Raw genomic sequence first — 23,846 nt, 5'->3', positions numbered from 1 at the left:
GCGCCTGCGCCGCAGCCCCTGTGCGTGTCTCTCTCTCTCGGCTTCGTTGCCACCATTTTGTGCTAGGATCGCGGGCTTTTGCTGCTTTGCCTTGCCGAGTCCCGCGCACGTGAGAGCCGGAGCAGCGGCGTCATGGCGGAGAGTCAGTCAGCGGCCGGGCTGGGGGAGTCCGCGCCCCTGGGCGGGGCAGCTCCCCCCGGCTCGGAGCCCGAGACCCGGCGGCTGAGCGAGCTGCGGGTCATCGACCTGAGGGCCGAGCTCAAGCGCCGCAACCTGGACAGCGGCGGCAACAAGAGCGTCCTGATGGAGCGGCTCCGGAAGGTGAGGCAGGGGGACCGCGGGGGGAGGGGCGCTGAGGCTTTCCCGGGCTTGGGGGGCGGGGGGACGCTGCTGAGAAAATGGCGCCAAGTAGGGAGCGAGCGGCGTCACGTGACTCCGCCGGGCCCGGCGCGAGCCGTGGAGCGCTCGGTGCAGGTCACGTGTTCCCCCCTCCTTCGCCCAGGCCGGTGTGGTCTCGAGCCCCGCCCCTGGACAGTGGGGGAGCCCCGCACCGGCCCCTCTAGTAACCATACGCAGGAACCCCCCCCCCACACACACACACACACACTTTCGTGCACATGGCACCTGCAGGCTTGGGCCGCGGGTCCCCTGTTCCAGTCAGAAGATGTGAGTGCAGTGCGTAGTGCAGACCTTAAACAACTCGAGGCTGGACGGTGGGAGCAGCGTGCGCCGCAGGTGGCTGTGCCGTAGTGGGAATGTTGTGGCGCCACTGACAAGGGTGACCAGATGTCCTGGTATTTGGGGCTTTTTCTTATATAGGGATCTGTTACCCGCACATCCTCTGCCCCTGTTTTTCACGCTTGCTCTCTGGTCATGCTACCACTGACCATAGCCGTCCATGGCTGCCATTCTCCACTTCCTTGAAACGGAGACACTATAATTCATCTGATCACCGGTGGGGGGGCGCAATGGAGAGGGGCTGGGGTGCATTATAGAAAATACCCCACACATGTTGCTCTTTCACCAGTGCCCTGGGAATTTTTGATATTTCACTTTCATTTGATCCTACTTGTAATGTTTATTAAACATTAAACATGCTATTGACAGCATTTTTCTCTATGGTGTGTTTAGTGCCCAAGACCAAGAGTGCTCTGTAAATAAAGAGTGGCTTTATATCTTTTTCCAATAGGCTATTGAGGATGAAGGGGGAAATCCTGATGAAATTCCAATGGTGTCAGAGATAATCATCAAGAAAACACCAAAGAGAAGCAGCAAAGGTACAAGGGAGTTGAGAGAGGATTTTTTTTGGATCTTGCACCTACAAAGTAGAATCTAGCTTCCCTTTTTTTTCTTTTCTTTCCCTGCTTTCACTCTGAAAAGTGTCTTAATTTTGGAAGTGAGAGTGAATTTATAGAGCTTCAGAATTTGTGATTAATATTATTTGGTTGAGTCAGATATAGCACAAACAGGAGCACTGTAATATAAAATGTATGGTTTAGGCCAGTGCAGCTCAATCTTACCATCAACCTCTTGTGTTACTGACACTCTTTGTTAGTCTCTAAGGTGCCACAAATACTCCTTTTCTTTTTCCCTACTTATGTGAGTTTCAGTATGATACCAAGTCCCTCATTAGTGAATTGCACATTTTGTTAAATATTAATCACAGGGCCGTGCATAACTGGGAATACTCCCAAACAAAGTTTGTTGGATTGCTAATCAGAATTTCCTGAAAGACCAGCTTAGAAAGGATTGACTTCTGCTGCCAACGTAGTGAAAATTTATCATGCGTCGTCTTTGCAGGAGGCTAGTTTGGCATTGAACCATTTTGAGGTGTGGTTGCTAGCCCTGTCAGGTTGTGGACAAATGAGGAACAGGGTGAAACAACCAAATTAATTTACACTTATGACCAAACTCAGAATTTGAGACCCAGCCTCCAGAGGTGAAAGGTTAGGGTGTTAATTTATTTCAGCTTGTAACCAAAATGTTAAAATTAAAATGCGTTACTCATTTGCTGTGATAAATTTAATCAATATAGATGAGCTCCCCTAAGTTAGTCTGCAACAGGAAGTTAATATATGCTTTTCAAGTATTTTTCACATTCCTGTTTATATATGGAGATGGCAACTAGCTACATGACAAATATAGAATAGCTGTTTGTGTGATGGAAGGTGAAATCACAAAGGGAGTTTCTAAAGCTTTTTCAACAAATAGCACATTGAAGACTCAAACACCCTTTTAAATATAAATAAATTGATTCCAGATTAAACTTAATTCAGTATATACTGGGCTGCAAGGCAGAAGGGAAAGTCATTTAATAGTTGTGCTACATGTGAAGACATGAATTTAGTACTTCAAGTTAAAGTTTCATATCCCAGGTTGAGAGTTTCTTATAGTTTTAAAACCTCTAGAGTTTATAACTGATGCATTTGCATTGCTGTAGTTAAAGGGCTGTTAGGGTTACCTTTAATTTCCTATTTACCTGGAAAGCTTCCTTCAGATAGTATTTATAATTACAGAATACCAGGTTTCACTTGAACAAACACAAGTCATTAGATTTCTAATGGTCTGGAGTCATTTTATGCTGTGTATGAAAGAAATTTCTCTACTTCTGAAATGGGGGGTGGTGGTGTGTTACTGCTGCATAACTAACAAACTAAAGAAAGAATCTGTTTTAGTACTAGAATTGTATACAACAGAGGTTTTAAAAAACTTCTAACTTCCATTTAAATGCCTAATATAAAATAGTTAAAAGCTTTGAAGTGTGTTAGATGTGGAGTTGTTGGTGATGCACAAATGCTCACCTAACAATACTATGCCTGGCTCAGACCAGTGTTGATAGTCACTCTTAACATTGGGTGGATTAAATTCACTTATAAATTATTTTGGGTAATTTTTCCCTTCCCAGAAAATACCTAAAACATGATTGCAACATGTCAGCATGTTAATAGAATGAAAATGTTCAAGCTGTGTTTCTCATTGTAGAAGGGCTGTTTCTAAAACCTCTCTCCCTTTCTTGTTCTACTGTGCTTGTATTCTTTGAGGAAAATACACTTGTAAATGTGTGAGAAATTGTCTGTTTTCATGAGTTCCCTGTTGATCTGTGCTAGAACTGAAGTGTGTTGTTTCAGTAATGAGTGTTACTTATGGATCAAGCTGCTGAATGAATTCCTGATGTAGTAAGACTTTTAGACAGATCATTATAATAAGCTTTTGAAAAGAGAAAATTAATGGTCTTTGAGATACTTAAGAACTACAGTCATGCATAGTCGGCCTAAAGATACCTTTAGCTTAGTCTTTTACAACTTACGTGTTGTTGAACATTCAGAACTTTTATTGTAACTTACAGAAAGAAATGTGATGTTCAGAGTTATAGGACTGTTGAAAATAAGGCAAAGTATGTTACTTTTCTGTAAGAAAGTGGATTTAATACCTATTCTAGGAAGAAACATCTGAAAATTAGCAATGTATGAATTCATCATTCTAATAATCATAATGTTACTAGGGCGTAGACTAGAAGAAGAGGGAGTTGAAGATAATGGACTGGAGGAGGATTCTGGAGATGGGCAGGTACGTGAACCACATTTGAGGTGAAGAATAATAGTGCTGCATTCAAGTCACAATGACTATTATATATACTTTTTTTCTTTTTACAGGAGGATATTGAAGCAAGTTTGGATAACTTGCAGGATATTGACATGATGGATATTAGTGTGTTAGATGAAGCTGAAATAGATAATGGCAGTGCTGTAGATTGCGGAGAGGATTACAGTGCTGATAATATTCTTGACTCACTGTCTGATAGTAAAGAAAATGCTGATGCAGAAATGAAAGAACTTCCAGATCAGCCTACAGAATATGCTGTAGGTAACTTGGAGGCATCTCCACAGTTTTCAGAAATTAAAGAAGAATCAAGAGAAATACCAGTAGTGATGGTATGGATCTCTTACATGTGTGGAATCAGAATTTTTTTTTTTTTTCAAATTAATTAGTGCACCATTATCTAAACAATAGCAGAAATAATTTGGGGATCTAAATTTTTATGGCCATTGATTTTTTTCTGTTTTGTGGAAATTTAGGTTTTGTTTGCATGCATCATATTGCTACCCACAGTAGTAGTAGTCTAGAAAGCATCATTTTTATTGAATCTTTGAATTCTCTATTTTGCCTTCAGTTTACATTCCCATTTTCTCATGTTTTCCTTTGTTCTGGAGGGCAGTGAGGGATCCAAATGCTTTAGTTGAGGGACTTCATAATTGTACAGTATGTTGCTTCTGGAATAATTCAGTGTATTTCAAATTTCTTGTTAGCTTTGGGGCTTCCATTCTGACTTTTGGAATGTTTTCATGCTGGCTTTCTGTGCTTATCGTCTGGTAATAGACTGCCACTTCAGCTTTGTCCATTAATGGTTGATGATAATCTTTCTCATGAATCTACAAGTTAAAACTCACTTGAAACATACAGTGGGGTAACGAAAGATAATTATTATTGTCCAGCCTCAGATAGGGAGTACAGATGTTACCTCTGACATGCATTGTCTCCAACTTGGGTTATGGGGATCCAGATTGCTGCTTTTGGTTCACTTTAGAAACAGCAGGAATAACTAAGGAAGTAGTAAATAATTCAGATTTGATTATATTATTAAGGTAATACTAATGAAGTCTGAGATTTTCTAAGCACTGTTTAAATAGATCAGCTTGTTGTTTAGAAGTTGATTTTCTTGCTTTGTTTTGTAGCTGTGATTGAAAGGCAAATAAAAATGCCATATAGGATTTTCTGTTAAGATTAAAAGTTTTTATTTTTTAAAAAAGCTCAGACTTTTAAAGTAGGCAAGCAGAGCCTGGAGACAAAGAGAGAGCTCATTGCCTGTCTGTCTGTCTGTCCTTTTTTTTTTTTTAATGCAGTCATCCGTAACCATTTTTCACTTTCTTTGTTGCTCTGTTGAATGCTAGCAAATAATTGCTTAATAGCAGTTATCTGAAAAAAATCAGATAAAATATTTTGCCAACCTCACAATTTTTCATTCAGGTTTCATTATCAATAAAGATGTGATGAATCTTCTGTATACAGTGACATATTTTTCCTATTTATTCTTTTAGGCAGAAAGTGAGGACATTGGAAACAGTTTAGATGTTTCTTCTTCTGATTTAACTGTAGTGAAGGTAAATTCTTTTTTAATCTTAAATTTAATGTCAATAATGACACGTGCTGTATAAAGAGCTAAAAAAACCCTTAGTTTCTGGGGGGAAAATACAAATACCTAATTCTTATCTTCAGAAAACAGTGAATCACAAAAACAAATTCTAAGTTATATTATGCATAGTAACAAAACTATATACCTTTCCCTATGTTGAATTTGTCTGGTGATTGGAAGATCTGGTGATCGGGCCTTTTTTTATGCTTTGTTCCAAAATAATTTACTGTCAAAATATAACTGTCATATACTTGGCTATATTTCATATACCATTAGACTTTTGTATCCACTCATGTTTATAATGTTCATTGTTAACGTGATTGGGTGTGATATAAATTAACTGAAACATAGGGCCTGGTTTTCAGACGTTTGGAGGATCCACAGCTCCCGTTGACTTCAACAGGAGTTGTAGGTGACTTGTACTTCGGCAAATCAAATTTGTAGTAGTTACATAGTGTTGGGGGAAAATGGTCTCTCTCACATAGGCACATGTATTTATAAAACTGTTATCTGCTGATTTGTTTGCCTGTATTTAAGGCACTAGAGTGAACAGTACAGTATATACTTCAGCTGACTTAATAGCACTGTTGTGATTTTTTTCCATCCTTTATATGATGGGACATGGCCTTAGTACTGTAATATGCTTTGAATACCCACAAAAACACTTAGCCCTGGTCTACACCGGGGGGGGGGGGGGGAATCGATCTAAGTTACGCAATTTCAGCTATGTGAATAACATAGCTGAAGTCGACGTACTTAGATCAACTTACCGTGGTGTCTTCACTGTGGTGAGTCTTAGATTTTTTTATATTTATATTTCATCAGTAGAAATTATAAGGTATTTACCTTAAAAATCTTACTCTAAAAATGATTGTTGTAAGTAAGTTGTTTTAAAATCTAACCTTTTCAAGGTTTATAAGAGTTAATAAAACTTACAGTAATTTTTCCCCGTATTCTCTTTTGTAAATAATTTTAGACAAGCTCAGCATCTTTACATAGGATAGTGTTTTGTAATCTATGTATATTTTTTTCCTACAGGAAATTGAAGAACTACCTTTGGAGCCAGGTACTGTTTTGGGGGGAAAGAAAATAAAAAGCTAGGCTTTGAAATGGTTTTGCTCTTGCACCGATTCCTCTTGTACACTTATTTGTTTTATTTAACTGCATTACTATAGTGTGCATTATTCTAATGGTGCACAGCCCAGATCATTCAAGGATCATAGAGATTGGAAACCCAGTCATATCACCAGATCTGTGACAGTGTCATCTCTGTTGTTTGAGAAATACATTCAGTGTGGTGAAATGGTTGCTTTAAAACCTCTTTAAGTAAGCATGGTAATTAACCTAAGCCTTAAAAAGGTTCTGCACGTAAAACAGATCTTGTGATATCACACAGTACATTAACTCTGTAATTTTGAGTGGAGAAGTACAGGTAGTGTAATACTATAGTAGGGAACTAAAATTAAAAAGTGCCTGGATTTCGGAAGAAGGAAGACAGAGTTTCTTCATGGAAATTTCATACAGATACTGTTCACTTTTCTGGACTGCAAACATACTCATGCACCATCAGAAGATGTTCCGGTTTTCATATTGGACTGTTCTGCTAAAAGAATTTCACAGGAATTTGGGAATTGAACTGTCAAAGAATTGATGCAGTCAGTTAAGCATCTTGGACTTTGGAAGCTAACTTAGGAAGAACTAGAACTCAACTTGAAGAAGACTGTCAAGGATGAGACAGAAGGTTTTGTGTTTGTTTATTGGGCATTTTTCTTCCATGTAGCTTTCAGGCTTTAATATAATAGTTTGTTAGACTGCAGACAGTTTAGAACTTTAATATTGTGTACATTAGGGTTTTCCAATCTCTGTGTAGCTTAGAACTTCTCTTGGTGTTAGTGTGGCAGCCATGCCAGTTCCACATTTGTGATTGCTTTATTTCCCTGGTGATTAAATCTTGTGCCATTCTATTCCTGTTAAATCCGTAGAAAATGAGAAAATACTCGAGATTTTGGGGGAAACTTGTAAATCTGAACCACTTAAAGAAGAAATTTCCGAAGCGGAGCAGCCATATGCACAAGAAGCAAGTAACGCCGTGGCAGGCAAAAAGCTAGCAGAGGAAGAGGACACTCTTGCTGCCAGTCAGTCGGAGGAAGATGCTTTAGATTTGGACAGCAAGTCAGCACAAGATCTTTCAAGGAAGGAAGCAAAGCATTTAGTTGTAGCAAAAGGGGAGACAAGTGAACAGACAATAGATGAAGAGAAAATGGACTCTGAATCTTTAGTAATAAGTGATCAGAGTAGCAAACCATCAGAAGGTCTGGAAGCCTCTAGTGGGGAAACAGCGGATAAAGATGCAGGTCTTGAAACCAAAGATAGTAAAGAAGATGCCAAGAAAACAGAAGACAAAGCTATTTCTGAAGAATCATCTGCTACTAAAGAGTCCTCTACCAATGAGGGCGGTGATCAGAAAAAGAGGTTTGTTTTTTCTCAGTTTTAGACCAGATGCTATCTTTTTCATTGGTCATTAAGTGATGCAAATAAGCTGTTTCCTTCAATTGGCCAGCAAGACTGATGAAATTGTAGTCTATTCCTAAAGAATCTTTTATTTCTTCTTGTGCAATTTTTAACTGATGGTTTGATTTCCTTCCTTTCCTCAACCTTCAAAGGTTGTTTTCTTAAATTCTTCCTAATTTTTATCTTCTGGCAAACAGAATTAATTGTCTGTTTAAACATCTGACTTCCCACATATCAGATTTGAAAAAGTTTGCAAAGGTGTCTTTTATTTCACAACTAATTTTCTGGTAGGTATTGAATTCTAGCACACATAATTAAGAGTTATTTTCACTTTTTCCTGGTTGAATAACACTGTTTTTTGTCTTTAGCTTTGTTGAGGATGCAGAGACAAAGACAGTCTCAAAAGATGAGAAAGGTACGTTGTAAAATTGAGACTGATTTGGAAAAATGTTAAAATACTAAATCTTATTCTTCCACATCCATCAAAGATCCAAGGGAGTAATTGAGGACACATTCCAATTGCATTTTTTAGCTTGATTCTGCAAACACTTAGCCATATGCTTAATTTCACTACAGTGCAGTCCTATTGAAGTCAATGGGACTACTCGCAGTAGTAAAGTTAAGTGCAGGTGTGTTGATAGGACTGGGGTGCATCTTCAAAAATATAATCTTGGCTGTAAAAAGTTGCTTCCTACTTCTAATGTAGGTTCTGATCATTTCTAATCAAGATCGTCATTGCAATGAGTCCTTACGCTCTGTAGTCACTGAGGTGAGCTTTTAGTGCGTGGTGAACATTGATTCCATTTAAAGTTACTAGCATAAGGTGGTATGTTTCGTGGTACTATCCATTTTGATTTAATGTCATTCTATATAAAAACTTCTTGCTTATTGGTTAAAACAAAGGCAAGGTTTGCAGAAATTTTATCTAATACTCCATGATTAGATTTATAACTTTTGTGGCACTCTTCAAAAGCATTCAAGTCTCCAGTAGTATTCTCCATTGTCCGGTAGAATCAGACTTTCAGTAGATGAAAATTTCTTACATTTTCATTATTCTGCATGTCATAAGAACAGTTATACTGGATCAGACCAAAGGTCCGTCTAGCCCAGTCTCTTGTCTTCCGACAGTGGTCAATGCCAGGTGCCCCAGAGGGAATGAACAGAACAGGCAATCAAGTGATCCATCCTCTGTCACCCATTCCCAGCTTCTGGCAAACAAAGGCTAGGGGCCTTGACATTACCATGTCATACTAATAGTTATGTCAAAAAATAGTGTGTTTTGAAACTGCAAAAGTTAAACTTCATGTATTTAAAAGTGCTCAACCTTTTTAAGCTCAAAATGGTCTGAAGGAAATGGAGTTTCTAGGACAGTTGCTTTTCACTGTGACATTTTTCTGATACAGTAGTGATTTATTTTTTAATTAGGTCGTACAAGTAGCAGTTCTGGTAGAAATTTGTGGGTTAGTGGACTTTCCTCCTCTACCAGAGCAACAGACTTGAAGAACCTTTTCAGCAAGTACGGAAAGGTATGTGTTTTTTATATAGTGCTTTTAAATTAAATGCAATTTTTTTACTTAAACAACTTATAAAAATTAAGTGGTGACTTAAAATCTTGCTATTGTTTATGTAATAATGAGCATCATGTTGAAATAAATTTTGTCTTCTGCCTACTTGTGTAAAACCTTAAGAGGAAAATGGGAGTGAACTGGCTGTATGGCTGAACAGGCTAAGCTAATAGAACATAGAATTGTCAATTATTGAGGGTCAGATTTCCAAAGTCAGAGGCAAAGGGAGCTGGGCTCTTGGCTGCCTTTTATGCCTTTGAAAATCCCCCCAAGAGTACAGTCCTCTATCAAAAAGTTCTCAGAAATATCCGGTAAAGTAATGCAATGGTTACCCAGATTGACCCCTCTGCAGAGGGTGTCCATGAGAGGTGGCATGCTTGTTCGAATACAGGAGTGGCAGAGCCAGGATCTGGCACCTTCCCCATCATAGTCACTTCTTCGCCGCCTGGTTATCCCACTGGAATCTAATGCTCTCTATCACACAGTACTGGCTTAGGGATGACCCTTCCATAGTTGCTACTATGAGAAACCAGGTCAGTGACAGTATGGTTCCTCCTGGAGCTTTTTAGTGTCAGCAAGGAAGTGGAATCTGGAACAGCTGGTAGCCACTTCTGCCTCCACTCCTCAAATGGCTTTTCCCATTTATAGAAAAAAAAATTAACTGGGATGCTCTGAAAGGTCAGCTGGTGGACTTCTTGGATCCACTGCTACGTGAGAGGCAGTCTGAGGCTATGTCTACACTTAAACACTGCAGCTGCACTGCTGTAGTGCACCAGTGTAGACACTTACTACACCAACAGGAGGGATTCTCCAGTTGCTGTAGTTAATCCACTTTCCTGAGATGCAGTAGCTAGCTCAATGGAAGAATTCTTCCATGGATCTACGCTGGGACTTAGATTTCCTTAAGTATATCACTCAGAGGTACGAATTTTTTACACCCCTGAGTGACAGAGTTGGTTGACCTAACTTCAGTTTAGACCCAAGGTGAAGTCAGTGAGGTTTTTCTGACTCAGTAATTCCTTGTGTCATTTATCTCTTCAGAAAAGGTCATCTTTGTGTTGTTGAACATGCTTATAAATGTTCCAGCGAAAATCGTACTACTGCAAATGTATTTTGAGAAATATGTAAATGCTGCATTGTGTTACGGGATTAAATAAAGAAATTGGTTATGCTCATGTGGAGATTTATTCCTCTCATTTTTTTATATCATTGAAGTGAAGTATATTAACCATGTCATACTGATGGTGATGTTAATAAGGCAGTGCACTGGTATTGCTCAGTGCCGCAGAGAAGATGTAATGTTGCAGTTATCACGTCGCACAACATCAACTGAATTAGTGCTTTTGTGCATAGTACTATAGTAGCGCTGTCTAAGTTTTTGGTATTAATTCTGATACTGTCAGGAGGGAAGCTCCAGCATAAGATTGCTTATTTCAGCAGTGCTAGAATCTGCTCTAGAATTTTAAACTCTGGTCTTTTCAGTAATGTTGGCACTGCCATTGGCATGTAGGGAAATTCTATTAGTATTTATACTTCACTTCGATAGGTGCTTCTCAGCACAATATTTTTAGAATACTCGTGGCCAGATTGGGTACACCTCGGTTCCAAAATGTAACCTTGATGCCAGTATCAAAATCTGGACAACTGAAGTCAGGTGGTTTCTTTTGAAGTGCTGTAAGCTCTTCGGGGCAGGGGCTGTCTTTTTGTTCTCTTTGTACAGCACCTGGCACATTTGGGGTCCTGGCCCATGCGTGTGGCTTCTAGACGTGACGATAATACAAATAATAAATAATGAAAATGGTGTTCCAATGGAATGATGCAAAACCAACGTTCCTGGTACACGTGGCATAGCTGGCATTTTATTCTGTATACCAAGTACATTGTATCAAAGAAGTAGTAAATGGTGGATTCTCTGTAACTTGAAATCTTTAAATCATGATTTTGAGGACTTCAGTAACTCAGCCAGAGGTTTGGGGTCTATCACTGGAGTGGGTGGGTGAGGTTCTGTGGCCTGCAATGTGCAGGAGGTCAGACTAGATGACCATGATGGTCCCTTCTGACCTTAAAGTCTATGAGTCTTAGTCTGAGACTATGGTTGAAGATGTTGCAAAAACAATAATAAAAAATAACATTTCTTAAAGGTGGTTGGTGCAAAAGTGGTGACTAATGCACGCAGTCCTGGGGCTCGCTGTTACGGTTTTGTTACAATGTCAACATCTGAGGAAGCCACCAAATGTATTGGTCACCTCCACAGAACAGAGTTACATGGGAAAATGATCTCTGTAGAAAAAGTAAGTGGTAATTTTCCAAGATGGATACCATAATGGAAATATAAGAATGCATGCATTAATGATCTCAGACTTGTAATTGATTATATTTTTGGCAAATACTATTCCAGGCAAAAAATGAACCAGCCGGGAAAAAACCTTCAGACAAAAAAGAAAGTGAAGCGAGGAAGGAGAGAGACAGGCACCATTCTACAGATTCCAAGTCTGAAAAGTAAAGTTGGTTTAAAAAACAGAACAAAACTGTGAAATGTAACCGTGAAAGACAAATAATAGTTGAACAGAATTTAGTTTTATTGATATAACTGTTTATAAAGTACCCAAACATGTTTTGTTGGTTCATGCTGCACCTGAAGGATTGATTGATATCAAGGAAGAATAAGCATTTTTATTGCACTGCACATCTTGCTTCATGGATCCTGTATTTGTGACCTTGAGAGTCCATGAAATGGAAATATCAAGAGGTTATATAACCTGTAGTTTCTTTCTTTCTTTGAAAGTTCATAGATTCCCCTTTATGCAAACTTGTGTACCTGATTCAGTTCAGTACTCTCCATTTGCTTTTACGGCCTCAAAGCTGTCTTGTTGCCCTGGTGCACACATTTCTGTTATACAATTAGTATATAATATACTATATTAGTAATAGTTATACAGTTCGCTCTTAGCGATAGGTACAGTTAACTTTTAATTTGTGTGCATCAAGTTAGTCTTGTAAGATCCAAGGCTGATACCTCTTTAGAGTCAGAAAAGGTCTCTCATGTCTAATCTACATTGGAAAAGGTTTGCTGGTGTAACTAGAGTGTCATATCCTCCTAGTGTAGATGCAGCTTTTATCAGAAATATGCTTTTGCCAGTATAGCTTATACCAGTTCCTCAAATGAAGGAAGCTATACTTGCAAAGGCTCTCTTGCTGGTACAACTATGTCTGCACTAGGGCTTTTGCCAGTATAAAAATATCATAAAAATCACACCACTAATTGACACTATATTAGCAGAAGTTTCTAGCATACACTTGGCCCTACTTAGATTGCAATTCATACTTCTGTTTCCAAATCCTAGATCTTTCTATTTTAAAGTGGTGCAAACTTTACTTCAGTACCTTAGGCCTTCAGGGGGCGTCATGTCAGACTCCTGATCCATGTAGTGATCGTTCCCTTTCTTAGGCCTGACTAGCCTTGATAAATCCTGTACTTCTGGAATGTGACAGTTCAGTACTACTTGCTGTAACTAACATCTGGAGCTGATATGTTCAATATCACGATTGTTTCTTTTCGGAATTATTCATGCCTTTCAAGGATACAAGAAAGAGATAAGTAGTGTCTTCTGGGATGCTAGTACACTGAATGTGTGAGACAAATAAGGTGACCAAGAATCCTCAATGCAGTAAAGCACTGCATAGTGTGGCTTTTCCTTCCATATTAGCTTAGTCCAGTTATTTGTAGCTTGGGATCTGGTCATATTGCTTTGGGCCCTATATTGGTATCTCCTGATCCAGTTCATTTTTATGTAAACCAGCATAGACACTGTGATCATCATAATTGTTTCATATATGTTGTCCTCATAAATGAGGTATTAAAGGGTCTTCCTGTAATGTTAATGGAACGGAGTCAGCATCCTAAATTTTCAAATCTTCCTGTTACTTAGGTAGCTTCCTTGAAAGACTAATCCCGATTTCTAAAAGGGCTGCTAGAATGGGTCATGAGATGTCTGCTAATATTTATTTTCCCTGGGGCATGATAGCCTGTACTGCTTATTTGAGCGGCATTCCATTTCACAGTATTCTTAGGGTTTGTCTACACTGGCAGTTTACAGCGCTGCAGCTTTCTCGCTCAGGAGCGTGGAAAAAAAAAACCCTGAGCGCTGCAAGTTTCAGCACTGTAAAGTGCCAGTGTAGACAGTACACCAGCGCTGGGAGCTATTCCCCTCGTGGAGGTGGGTTTTTTTTTTACCACCAATGTTGCTAGTGAAGACATGCCCTTAGATGCTACACTCTATATTTAATTTACTTGCCAAAGTCCTGATTACTTTGAGTATTATTTGAGCAGTTTTTTACGGCAGAACATATTTGCAAAAGCTTTTATCCTACTCTAGTTCACTCTGTATGGATGTCTGTTTTTAAATGGCAAAGAGTGAGCTATATGTGAAGATTCATTATGGATGGAATTAACAACAATTTGGAAAACTGTTAATATTCAAAAGGATCACCTACTGTTCTTTCTAATTTCTTTGGATCTTTCTAGCTTTCATATTCAGTCAGCTAAATTAAGGAAAATGTGTGCAAGTATATGTTGCATTCAGGATTTGGCAAATTGGAAGAGCTTACGAAATTTCAGTTTTTGGATGTCTTTTGTGGCTCATGTAGAAATCCAAAAGAAGTGGAATTGTGTAGATAACTGTGTTCCTATGTACTGTACTATTAAAGCTCAGTTTATTTATAGGTCTGTCAGTATTAAAAAGGACGAGAAGACAGATAAAAAAGATGATACTAAGAAAACAGAGAGAGATGAAAAAGAAGGAAAAGAGAAAGATGAACAGAAAACTACATCCTCCAATCGCTCTAGGACTAGCAAATCAGGTAATGTAAACTGCTTTCTAAATAGAGAACTATATTACAGACATGGTTTGTATGGACAACTAAGTGACAAAAGATAGACTTTCCAGACATATAGATAGATTAGATTAGATTGTCATGCCATATCCAGTGAAATCTGTGGGGAAAGTGATAAAACATGGAGAATTCTTCCTCTGTGCTGGAGAAGTTTTCATAATATTCAATACCCTGTGTTTTAAAAAAGAGTACAAATAGGGAACTGTTTGAGAATTGTTGACTCTTTAGAATTTAGACCTATAATCTAAATATTTGTGGCAATTTAGTGTTCTTCAAAATACTTGAAATTTTATTACATTGTAGATAAATGTTTTTAGTTGTTTTTTTTCCTCCCCCCAAAGTATTTTTCTATTCTGAACAAAGTGTGTTTTTATATTGTAAAAAAATCTCACATGTTGTATAAAATACATTTTAATTATGAAGACACAGCTAATTTAAAGAAGTCTTTATTATTCTACTTAAATTATTGCAATTTAGAATATTTATTATATTCAGCAACAGATGGTATTTCAGCAAGTTTAACACTCCATTAAGAAGAATGGTTGAAGCTAATTCATACAGCATTATGCTGTTTCTCTGTCAGACTCTCAACAGAGCAGCAGCTATTTGATTTAGGGCATAATGGGTTTAGATTTATAAAACTGCAAAATTTGTGGAAAGAATAAAAATGTATGATTTTTGTATTTTTTTTTATTCTCTGTGAAACTCCTGCCTCTGGTTATAAGCAGGAAGTAAATTTAGTCTAAAGTTTTGCTGATATGTATAGAATCTGGTGCAATTCATGGTCTGTCTTTTGAATGCGAAACTTAGTTTTGTGTCCTACATTGTGTGAAAAAAATGCATTTTAAGGTGCAAAAGTGGACTTAAATTCACTATTTTGAATTTTTTTGTCCTCTTCAGATAACAGCAGAAGTCTTACTGTAATCTCCCATTATTTTTCTTGTTTCCCAAAGTTAACGAAGGCAAGCATTATGAAGCCCTAATTTTACTAATACTCCATTTTCTTTTATATAAATCTCATATTCAGGTTAAAAAAATTTAACGTCCAGCCTCTCACTTCAAAAAAAAAAAAAAAAAAAAAGGATGAACGTAGTTCTGTGGTTGTAATATTTATTAAAAAAAAAATCTAAGATATAAAAGATTGCACTTGCCACAGTTTGTTATATTCATTACACAATCTTTGTTTTTTTTGGTTCATTTAGGAAGTCGAGGAATTGAAAGAACAGTAATAATGGATAAATCCAAAGGAGAACCAGTTATTAGTGTGAAAACCTCTACCACATCAAAAGAGAGAGTAAGTACAATTTCAGTAGAAAACTTATCTCTGAAAATAGATTTAAACCAACTTTCCCTGTACCTCTGCAGAGTATTTGACTTGCATTTTGAAAACTGTGGTGGTTCTTTGTAAATAAGGGGATTTGGCAAGTCATATGACACTATATTGGTAAATGATTATGCCCTGTCTATGCTACAGCTTTCTTCACTGCTATTATAGGCAGAGTTGCACATATTTAATGGAACAAGGCCATTAAGACATCACGCTGCCCCAGATGTGTAGAGTCAGGAGCAGTGGGTGTCACTACACCTTTAAAATGGTATGGTTTGTGTTGCCCCAGAGACAAAACTAGCTAGCAGACTCACTCCCCAAAAATTGTAGCCAAATTATTGGTGCTGCCTACAACTCTCTTCCTTCTAGTGCACCTGCAAAGTGCCTACAATTATTTGTCCCTCTGGTAAGGAACGGGGGATAATAGTGGTCGTGTTTGTGGGCATTCATCTTATCTGGTCTCTGGAAATGTAATCCAAACACTTTTATTCTGGTTCATGTATTACTTTGATTAAATGCAGAATACTAAGAGCCAGGATCGCAAGTCAGAGAGCAAGGAGAAACAAGATATTTTATCATTTGATAAAATCAAAGAACAGCGAGAGCGTGAGCGACAGAGGCAGAGAGAACGAGAAATCAGAGAAACGGAGAGACGCCGGTGAGCTTAGTGTCATTGCTACCCTGAGCATCGGGAGCCCCCACGCCCAGACTCCCACCCCACTGAGCTCCAACCAGCTGCACCCTGACCTCCCACCCCACCAAGCCCGACTCCCCCAGCACCCAGATCTTCCACTGAGCCCCCCCCGACCGCCCCCATGCTGACCTATAACCACCTTCACCTGGACTCCCCTTCAGAGTCCCATTCCCCCTGCACGCAGAACCTCCCAGCGAACTCCTTTGCATCCAGATCCCCACAGTACCTGGACCCCCCACTAAGCTCCCCATACAGTGATCCCTCCCCCTGTGGCTGAGCAGCATTTGGGCCAGGACGTGGGGGAAGGGGTCATTGCATGGAGAGCTGCTCTCCCTGTCCACCCATCCCCAATACATCCAACCCCCCCCACCCGGAACCCCCACCCCACCGAGCCTCACCTCCTCCTGCATCCAGACACCCATCCCCGTGCAGAGCTTCCTGCAGCCAGGGGAGGTTTCTGGGGGTTGATCTGCCTGAACAGATGCGCCTGCGCTGCCAGGGAAGGTGAGTGAGCACTGGTGCAGCTTCTCTTTGCTTCCCCACAGAAACCATTTTTCTGTGGGAAGCAAAGAGAATCTGCAGGGAGCATGTTTCTGCACATGTGCAGTGACACAGGCTTCCCCCAGGAGTAAAATATGATGATTCAACCTGATTGAACTATTAATTCAAACCATTCAGATTTGGCTCCTTGTTCTGATCGCAGATTGTCTGCAGAAATGATGACTTTTTATGGGTTTGTGATTCATAGTGGTTTAGTGTACAGTTTAACAAATTTACTTAGGCGTAGTGGTACTATATTGTGTATTCAATATTTAGAATGCAGTGAACTGTCCCTAATGCACCAACATAAATCATTTGGTGTAATAGAAATTAAATGTATTCCTTCCTTGCTAACGGGGCAAAACTGGAATGTTTTTATATGACTTTTTATCCTTACTGCTATGCAAGGGACGAATTGTCATAGAACATGTTACAGGATCATTTACCCTGCTTTGAAAATCTCTGCATTTATGTAGTAGCAAGAGATCATTATCCTGTGATGATACTGTTCTGTTGACACAGTCTGTTATGAAAATGACAGTTTAGTGTTGGAGCTGTCACCTCATGCATTGTTGTATTCAACTTCAAAGTTTAGTCTCCTGTATCTTTGTCCATTGGTCTGGGTTTATATTTTTCTAGTGTTATTTATTCCATGAGCTTTAATGGAACCTGCAGTAAATCTGTTGAACAGAAGCAGAATCTTTTCTTGTTATTCAGTAACACTTAGGTATTTTCAAATTTTGCATTGAGCTTTGCTAAAATACCTTGGTTTTAACTTTGCTTGTATTGAACTTTCACCCTGAAGGGAGAGTAAAATTATTCTCTCCCTTCTGTCGGGGAGTTGCATGCTTGCTACCTTTTCTTCCAGAAGAATGTAAAGAGGGACATAGAACTCTTCACCTTACAGGAAAGCGTTTTCAAAACTGCTCCCTAAGGAAGGGGTGTTATCACTACTAAATTCTTGCCTCTATTCTCATTGTGTGTGTATATTGTTGGTTTTTTAAAAACTATTTCAAGTGACTGTGATATTTGTTTAGTAGAAAATAACAAAGTCAGCTGTGGGAGAAGTGTGGGAGAAGATCTAGGAAGCCTTCAAAAAATACGTCACTTGAAGGTGTAGTGTACCCTTTAAAACCAACAAATCTCTACTTCCCCTTTTCAGAGAACGAGAACGACGAGAGCGAGAGCAGCGTATTCAAGCCATTCATGAACGGGATGAAAGACAGAGGCTTCAGAGAGAGCGCGACCGACTTGAATTTCAAAGGCAGCGGCTTGACAGAGAGCGTTTGGAGAGGGAGAGGCTGGAGAGAGAGAGGATGCACATCGAGCAAGAAAGGAGGAAGGAACAAGATCGCATACAGCGAGAAAGAGAAGAGCTGCGTCGTCAGCAAGAACAACTGCGCTATGAGCAAGAACGGCGATCGGCAATTAGAAGACCTTATGACACTGATGCAAGGTAAGTGACTGCAGTGAAATTCCAAATTTTAGAATGTGTTTATAGCAGGAAGTTTAAGGCTGTAATCTGAGATTTTTTTTTTATGCAATTAGTAAGAACTCTTCTTAGAACAGATGCTAAACTTCTCAGCTCCACCCCTGTTTCTAGCTCTGTTTGTTTTTTTTCTACTTAATTTGATGTTTTTAAATAAGCACAATCAGCAAAACACACAGATGTGTATTAATAAACTCAAAAAGCAGTAAATGCACATCCAAAGTAGATTACAAAACAATGCAGTCAAACAGCCACAGCAAATGAGGAATCCATTACCATGGGGTGTTAAGTGCAGCTACACGAATTAAGGTTACATCTATGATTCTTGAGGAGAAGGAACTCTTTTCTCTCCCTGCTCTTTGAAGCAGCCTTTTATCTACCTCGACCTGTAGAATGGTGGGAGTATCTTCCTCATTGGCATTAAAGATGCTCTTTTCTAGGTAAGGACCTAAAGAAATTGTGTTTTTTAACAAATAAATTCATAGTAGTCTCACGGGTAAGTATTTGAATTTCAGTGGATACGCATGGCTGCCAAATCCCTCCTAAAGTGCTGCAATTTTTCCAGCAGCAGGGAGGCAGAAGCAGGCATCCCTGTTTCCACTTCTCTGCTAAGGCTGCAGCTACTCCAGGGGGTTAACAGGCTGATTCCAATCCTGGATTCGGAGGTAATAGGTCAGTTGGATCCTGGGGAGTAGGGTGGGTGGTGGTTGGGGTAGGTGTGTCTCAGCTGATGGCTCTATGCAGCCTGGCCTAATAGGGTTTGGGGCCTGGCTTTCTTCATGCCCACCTCTGCTGCTGCGTCCTGGCGGGTGGGGAGAGAGGGGCAATGTTGTTAATGCATGGCAATCAGGAGCCCCATCCCATAGTGGCCCCCCACAGGCCTGGGGGAGATACTGCAGCTCCAGCTGGCAAGGAGCTGAAAGTGTGTGAGGAGCCCTGGATCAGGGTGAGACCAGGATCCATCCCCCATTCCACTCCCCTCTGCCAGGGCAGGCTCCCCTCCCACCCATGCTCCAAGTGGATGATCCCATTCTGAGCTCCTTGCCAGCCCGTGCTGTGGTATCTCCCCCGGACCCGCTGGGGGAGCAATGTGGCAGGCTGAGCTGGGGCTCCTAATTGTTGTGCGTTGTCAGTGCTGGCCCTTCTTGCTGCCAGACCCTCCCTGCCCCCACCACACACGAGCAGCTGAGTCCCCGCTACTGCCTCTCACCTGTAAGAAAAATCATGGTATTGGGCTAATTTGATGATTTCTGTGTGGTCCTTGAAATCTTGATTTACATATAAGGCAAGAAGCATTTTAATCACTTGTGCCTTGTCAGCTTTTCACCTTGACTCTGTCTGTTTCTGAGGCAAATATTCACAATAAACTTCAGTTCACATAGCTAGCTGAGTGCCCAGTGAGTTTAAATTATATTGCTGGTGACTTTTGAACTCTTAAGATTTTAGAGCATGAGTCAATGCAATAGTGTACGATAATTCCAAATTAATTCTTAACCAGGTATCCTGAACAATATTGATATTTGACAATCCAGCTGCACACAGCTTTACAAATGATGATAGTGCTCTCAAATGTGTCTTGTCTGCTAGATATCAGTTCACCTTTGCAGTGTCTGTCTGTCTGGGAGGGCTGCAGGCTGATAGAGGAATATCAGAGTGAGTTGCCTGAATTTAACATGTTCTGAAAGCTGATTCATACCTATTTTTTTGATGATATACCTGAAATGTTGTCATTTGGGGACAAATTCAACCCTGGTTTAATTCTGGTGAAGTGCTCCTGGGGGGTTACACCAGGTGAATTTTGCCCTCAGTCACCTACCCTTTTTGCCTTACTCGGTCACCTACAGTCACCAGTTTTACTGCAGAAATAAAAAATAGCCAATTGGAAGCTGCGCTGCGATGTACGTAATACTATGTGACAGCACTCAATTATGACTCCTACAGAAACTACTCTCTCCAGGGAAGATACACAAGGGGTTGTAGAAATTGTGGACTTGAATCATAAAACACAAATGTCAGAAGGATTAAATAGTCTTTCTACTCTCATTTCAACATACGCTGAGATTAGGGTGTGTGCAGTATTGATGCAATTAACTTCTTTTCTGAAATTGAAATGAGAAGTCAGTTTGGCACGTCAGGGATTTTAATTATCATAATTATCATATCAAAAATATAACTATTGAATGTTCAGCTTACCACAGGTTGCGTTAAGTGAGACTTGGTTTAGAAAGACCAAGATGGAAAAATTATTGCTTCACATTGTATTAAACGTGCACTTTCTTACAGGCGAGATGACTCCTACTGGCCAGAGGCAAAGCGCATGGCGATGGATGATAGATACCATTCTGATTTTACCCGCCAAGATCGCTTCCATGATTTTGATCACAGGGATCGTGGCCGATACCAAGATCATTCTGTGGATAGGTTAGTGATGTGTTTTTTTTTTTCCTCCTGTATTCGCTGAAATTAAGAAAATACCTAGTATTGTATCAGGTTTACTATTTGCTTGTAAAATAGTGCAAAAAAAGTAGGGATTAGAACTTGTGTGTTCTTATGGCTATATGTGTATCTGCTATTTGCAAGCTTGTGTATGTTACTTCTGTGCCACTTTCATTATTTCTCCAGCTCTTTGTGTTTATGTGATATTTATTGTGTACCCTTTCGTGGTCCCAACCCTTCTTTCCTGTCAGATCTGATACAGAGCTATTGCCTCAGGTGCTTTGTCACATTTCAGTGATACTGCCACTTGTGTTGCACTGGCACACATAATTTTAGTGCCCTGGTATGTGTTTGCTTTTGGTAAACCAGTTTCTCTAATCCTAAAACTATATTTCTAATAAAATAAGTATTCCTATTTCCATACTTTACAGTGTAACAAATACCAGCATTCAATGTAGATTACGTCTTCAAAACCCCAGTATAATTTAACTGGAAAATCTATCCATTGTTACTGAATTGCTCTCTTTTTTTTCACCCCAGGAGAGAAGTTTCAAGGGCAGTGGCAGATCGAGATGGGCAGGTGAGTTAAGTGGAAACACTTGCGTCATAAACATGTGCATTTAGATAGTGCCTTTCATTTGGAAGGATCCCTGGGTGCACAGGGCTCTTAAATGCAGCCGCCACTGGCATGAAACGCAACAGCTGTTTAATAAACAACTGATTTCCCACACTGAATATGCAATGCATAAATCAGTTGCTAACTACAGTAGTTGTCATAGATTAGGAAAAACACACATCTAAATGATTGAAGTTACCATATGGATTCTCTTTTTGGGGCTAGGTGGTGAAAAGAAAGTGTGTTCTGGTTATTGGTGTCAGATGCATTATCAGTAAATGTAACATGTGTAAGGTAGTTATTCTGGCACTCTATCCATGAACAGCAAAGAACCCATTGTCTTCAATATAGCAAAATGGTCTATAGAAATTGCAAAGGTACCATAATACAGAGGGGCAAATGTAACCGTGCAACAAATATTACCTTTTTAAAAACATTGAGGTAGGGGCTGGATTGATACTTTGGAAATCTAAGAATTCTGTTGACACTTCACCAAAGTGGAAGAGTTGAACTGAGAATAGTTCATGTGAAGTTATTTGAACCTGGGGGAAAGAACTGAAGCAAAGACAAATGGTTAAAGGGATTGGAGTAAAATTGCATTCCACCAAAATATTAATTAATACACAGAATGAGCCTTAGAATTGTAAGGGAACCAGTGAAGAGTTTTGAAAGTTATTTAAAGGAGAAAATATTGCTCCCAGAGCTCACACAAGTAGATGGTCATAGAGGGGCTGTATGGAATCTTGCTGTCAAAAATGCCCTAGTGACTTGATAGGTTGTGGCACTGGTTAAATTCTGTTGATCAGCGTTTACCAATTTGAGAGTTAGATTACAGCATTCCTATGTGTCTTTCGTCTTTCAGCATTATCCAGATGAACGCCATGGAGGACCAGAACGTCACTCACGGGACAGTTGGGCTGGCTATGGGTCTGACAGAAGAATGAGCGAAGGGAGAACGATACCTCCACAGTCCCGGTTAGTATGTGTAAATGAGGACAGTCATTCACCAGTGCTCATGCTCTTCGAAACGTCAAATGAACTCTCTGAAGGGTCATAGTGGGAATCAGTTTTACAAGTGTAAATCCTCTCTCCAGATAGTTTCATTGAGGGTCTGTTCTCTCCTGGGTGTGCAGTGAATTTACATGTAGCTCCCTTGTGCATCAAGAGAATGGAGCTCTCTAGTGAGTAAAGAGCTGCTGTGCAAGCTGCTCTGCCAATGGAATCATGGTTCTCTTGTAAGGGCTTCCTCTTCTAGGGATAAGATTCAGTTCTTTCACTCACCCTCCAGAAGTTCTCTGAAAAGGGGCTAATTTAGGGCTGGTGGTCTGGATTTGAGATTGTATGTATTAATAGAAAGCAAGCTAGAATCTTGGTGGAAAACCTGAGATGGGACTAATCTGAAATCCCGGATGTTTTTTTAAAAAAAAAAAAACATCCAGACTTTGCATTATTGTTCTGTGTATTAAATATACGCCTACACTTGCCTGAAGTGATATTACTCCATTAGTAGCTCCATGTTAAGTATTGAGTGTTGCAGTATGTTTTGATATTAACTGATTGTCTGTAGATCAATTAAGAAAATTGTTTTCTGTGTTAGAAACTTGTTGAACAATCTTCCTAATTTGATTGTATCCACTGTAAATGTAGGATTTGCATAGCTATAGCTTGGTAAATGATTTTAATAAGTCTACGTATGGAGTATTGTATTTGGCTTCACCATTAGCTATCAAAGTGATAATGGACACACCTAGAAGATTTTCTTTCATTTTTTTTGTTTTGTTTTGTTTTTTAAGAGATGGACGTGACTGGGGAGATCATGGTCGAAAGTTAGAGGGGCATCAAGATCGTTCATGGCAGGGCAGTGCAGATGGAGTGATGGGACGGGATCATGAGAGATGGCAAGGTATACTTGCTGCTTAACAGTGTGATTGTGGTTTTTCTAGGCATTACTGCTGTTGAACTTGTAGTGGTAGTTAAAACTCATACTGAGCTTTAAAAGCATTACCAAGCAAGCAAAATTCTGGGAATAAGGTGTTGCTTTTTAAAAATGCTTTATTTTTATTTAAACGCTTTCCACTTTATTGTAGGTGCTGATAGAGTCATCCCTGCTCAGTCCACACCAGCCCATGTGATGAATCGAGGAGCAGTATCTGGGTAAGAAGCTTAGTCAAAGATTTTTGGTCATTTTCCTTTACTTCCTTTCCCTCTGCATGTTGTAATTGAATCAGTTGAGTAATGTTTCCGTGATTTTATCTCATGCATTTTATTTCAAGAATAAAAATCATTAAAAAAATGTAAATACTACAAAATCACAGCAATGGTGCAAATTTGCAATGAAGATTAAAACACACATTTTAAAAAGCTTGACTTTGTTCCTAGGCGTGGAGGCTTCATGCAAAGTGGAACCCAGAGCCAGATAGTGCAGGCTAGTGGAGTGCCAGGAGCATTTGCAAACCAGGACAGAGCAAATAGACCCAGTGATCCCCGCTTCACGCACCGCTACTGAAATTTTTAACCTTCTCTGAATGTAAGATGGCTACAGTGGTGAATTCTATTACCCAGGGTCACCTTGAATTTATGTAAT

At 39.6% G+C, this 23,846-nt stretch overlaps 1 protein-coding gene across 2 annotated transcripts; it reads left to right on the top strand.

The window, feature by feature from the left end:
• The first annotated feature begins 15 nt into the window (after nt 1-15).
• LOC141977905 (scaffold attachment factor B2-like) lies at nt 16-23,846 on the top strand. Of its 2 annotated transcripts, XM_074939685.1 has the most exons (21): nt 16-321; nt 1,190-1,277; nt 3,503-3,567; nt 3,654-3,932; nt 5,097-5,159; nt 6,230-6,257; nt 7,174-7,663; nt 8,071-8,117; nt 9,128-9,228; nt 11,409-11,558; nt 11,666-11,766; nt 13,991-14,127; nt 15,363-15,454; nt 16,009-16,145; nt 17,884-18,177; nt 20,494-20,631; nt 21,187-21,226; nt 22,125-22,237; nt 23,056-23,165; nt 23,350-23,416; nt 23,642-23,846. In XM_074939685.1, exons 1-21 carry the CDS (start codon nt 133-135, stop codon nt 23,766-23,768), a joined length of 2,856 nt encoding a protein of 951 aa, XP_074795786.1. In that variant the 5' UTR covers nt 16-132; the 3' UTR covers nt 23,769-23,846. The 2 variants fall into 2 exon arrangements, with proteins under 2 accessions (XP_074795786.1, XP_074795787.1); XM_074939686.1 differs by lacking the exon at nt 3,654-3,932 and having other exon boundaries at nt 18-321; nt 23,642-23,843.

Source organism: Natator depressus, chromosome 25 (assembly GCF_965152275.1).
Source record: "Natator depressus isolate rNatDep1 chromosome 25, rNatDep2.hap1, whole genome shotgun sequence".
In the NCBI taxonomy this organism is placed as follows: Eukaryota; Metazoa; Chordata; order Testudines; family Cheloniidae; genus Natator; species Natator depressus.
The sequence above is the reverse complement of the archived record's forward strand: the minus strand, read 5'-3'. Positions and strand labels throughout refer to the sequence as shown.

Coding starts and splice junctions, on each gene's coding strand:
- LOC141977905 (XM_074939685.1), top strand. CDS start 133: ATGGCGGAGAGTCAGTCAGCGGCCGGGCTGGGGGAGTCCGCGCCCCTG. Junction 9,229..11,408: donor TTTTCAGCAAGTACGGAAAG/GTATGTGTTTTT, acceptor CATTTCTTAAAG/GTGGTTGGTGCAAAAGTGGT. Junction 11,559..11,665: donor AAATGATCTCTGTAGAAAAA/GTAAGTGGTAAT, acceptor ATACTATTCCAG/GCAAAAAATGAACCAGCCGG.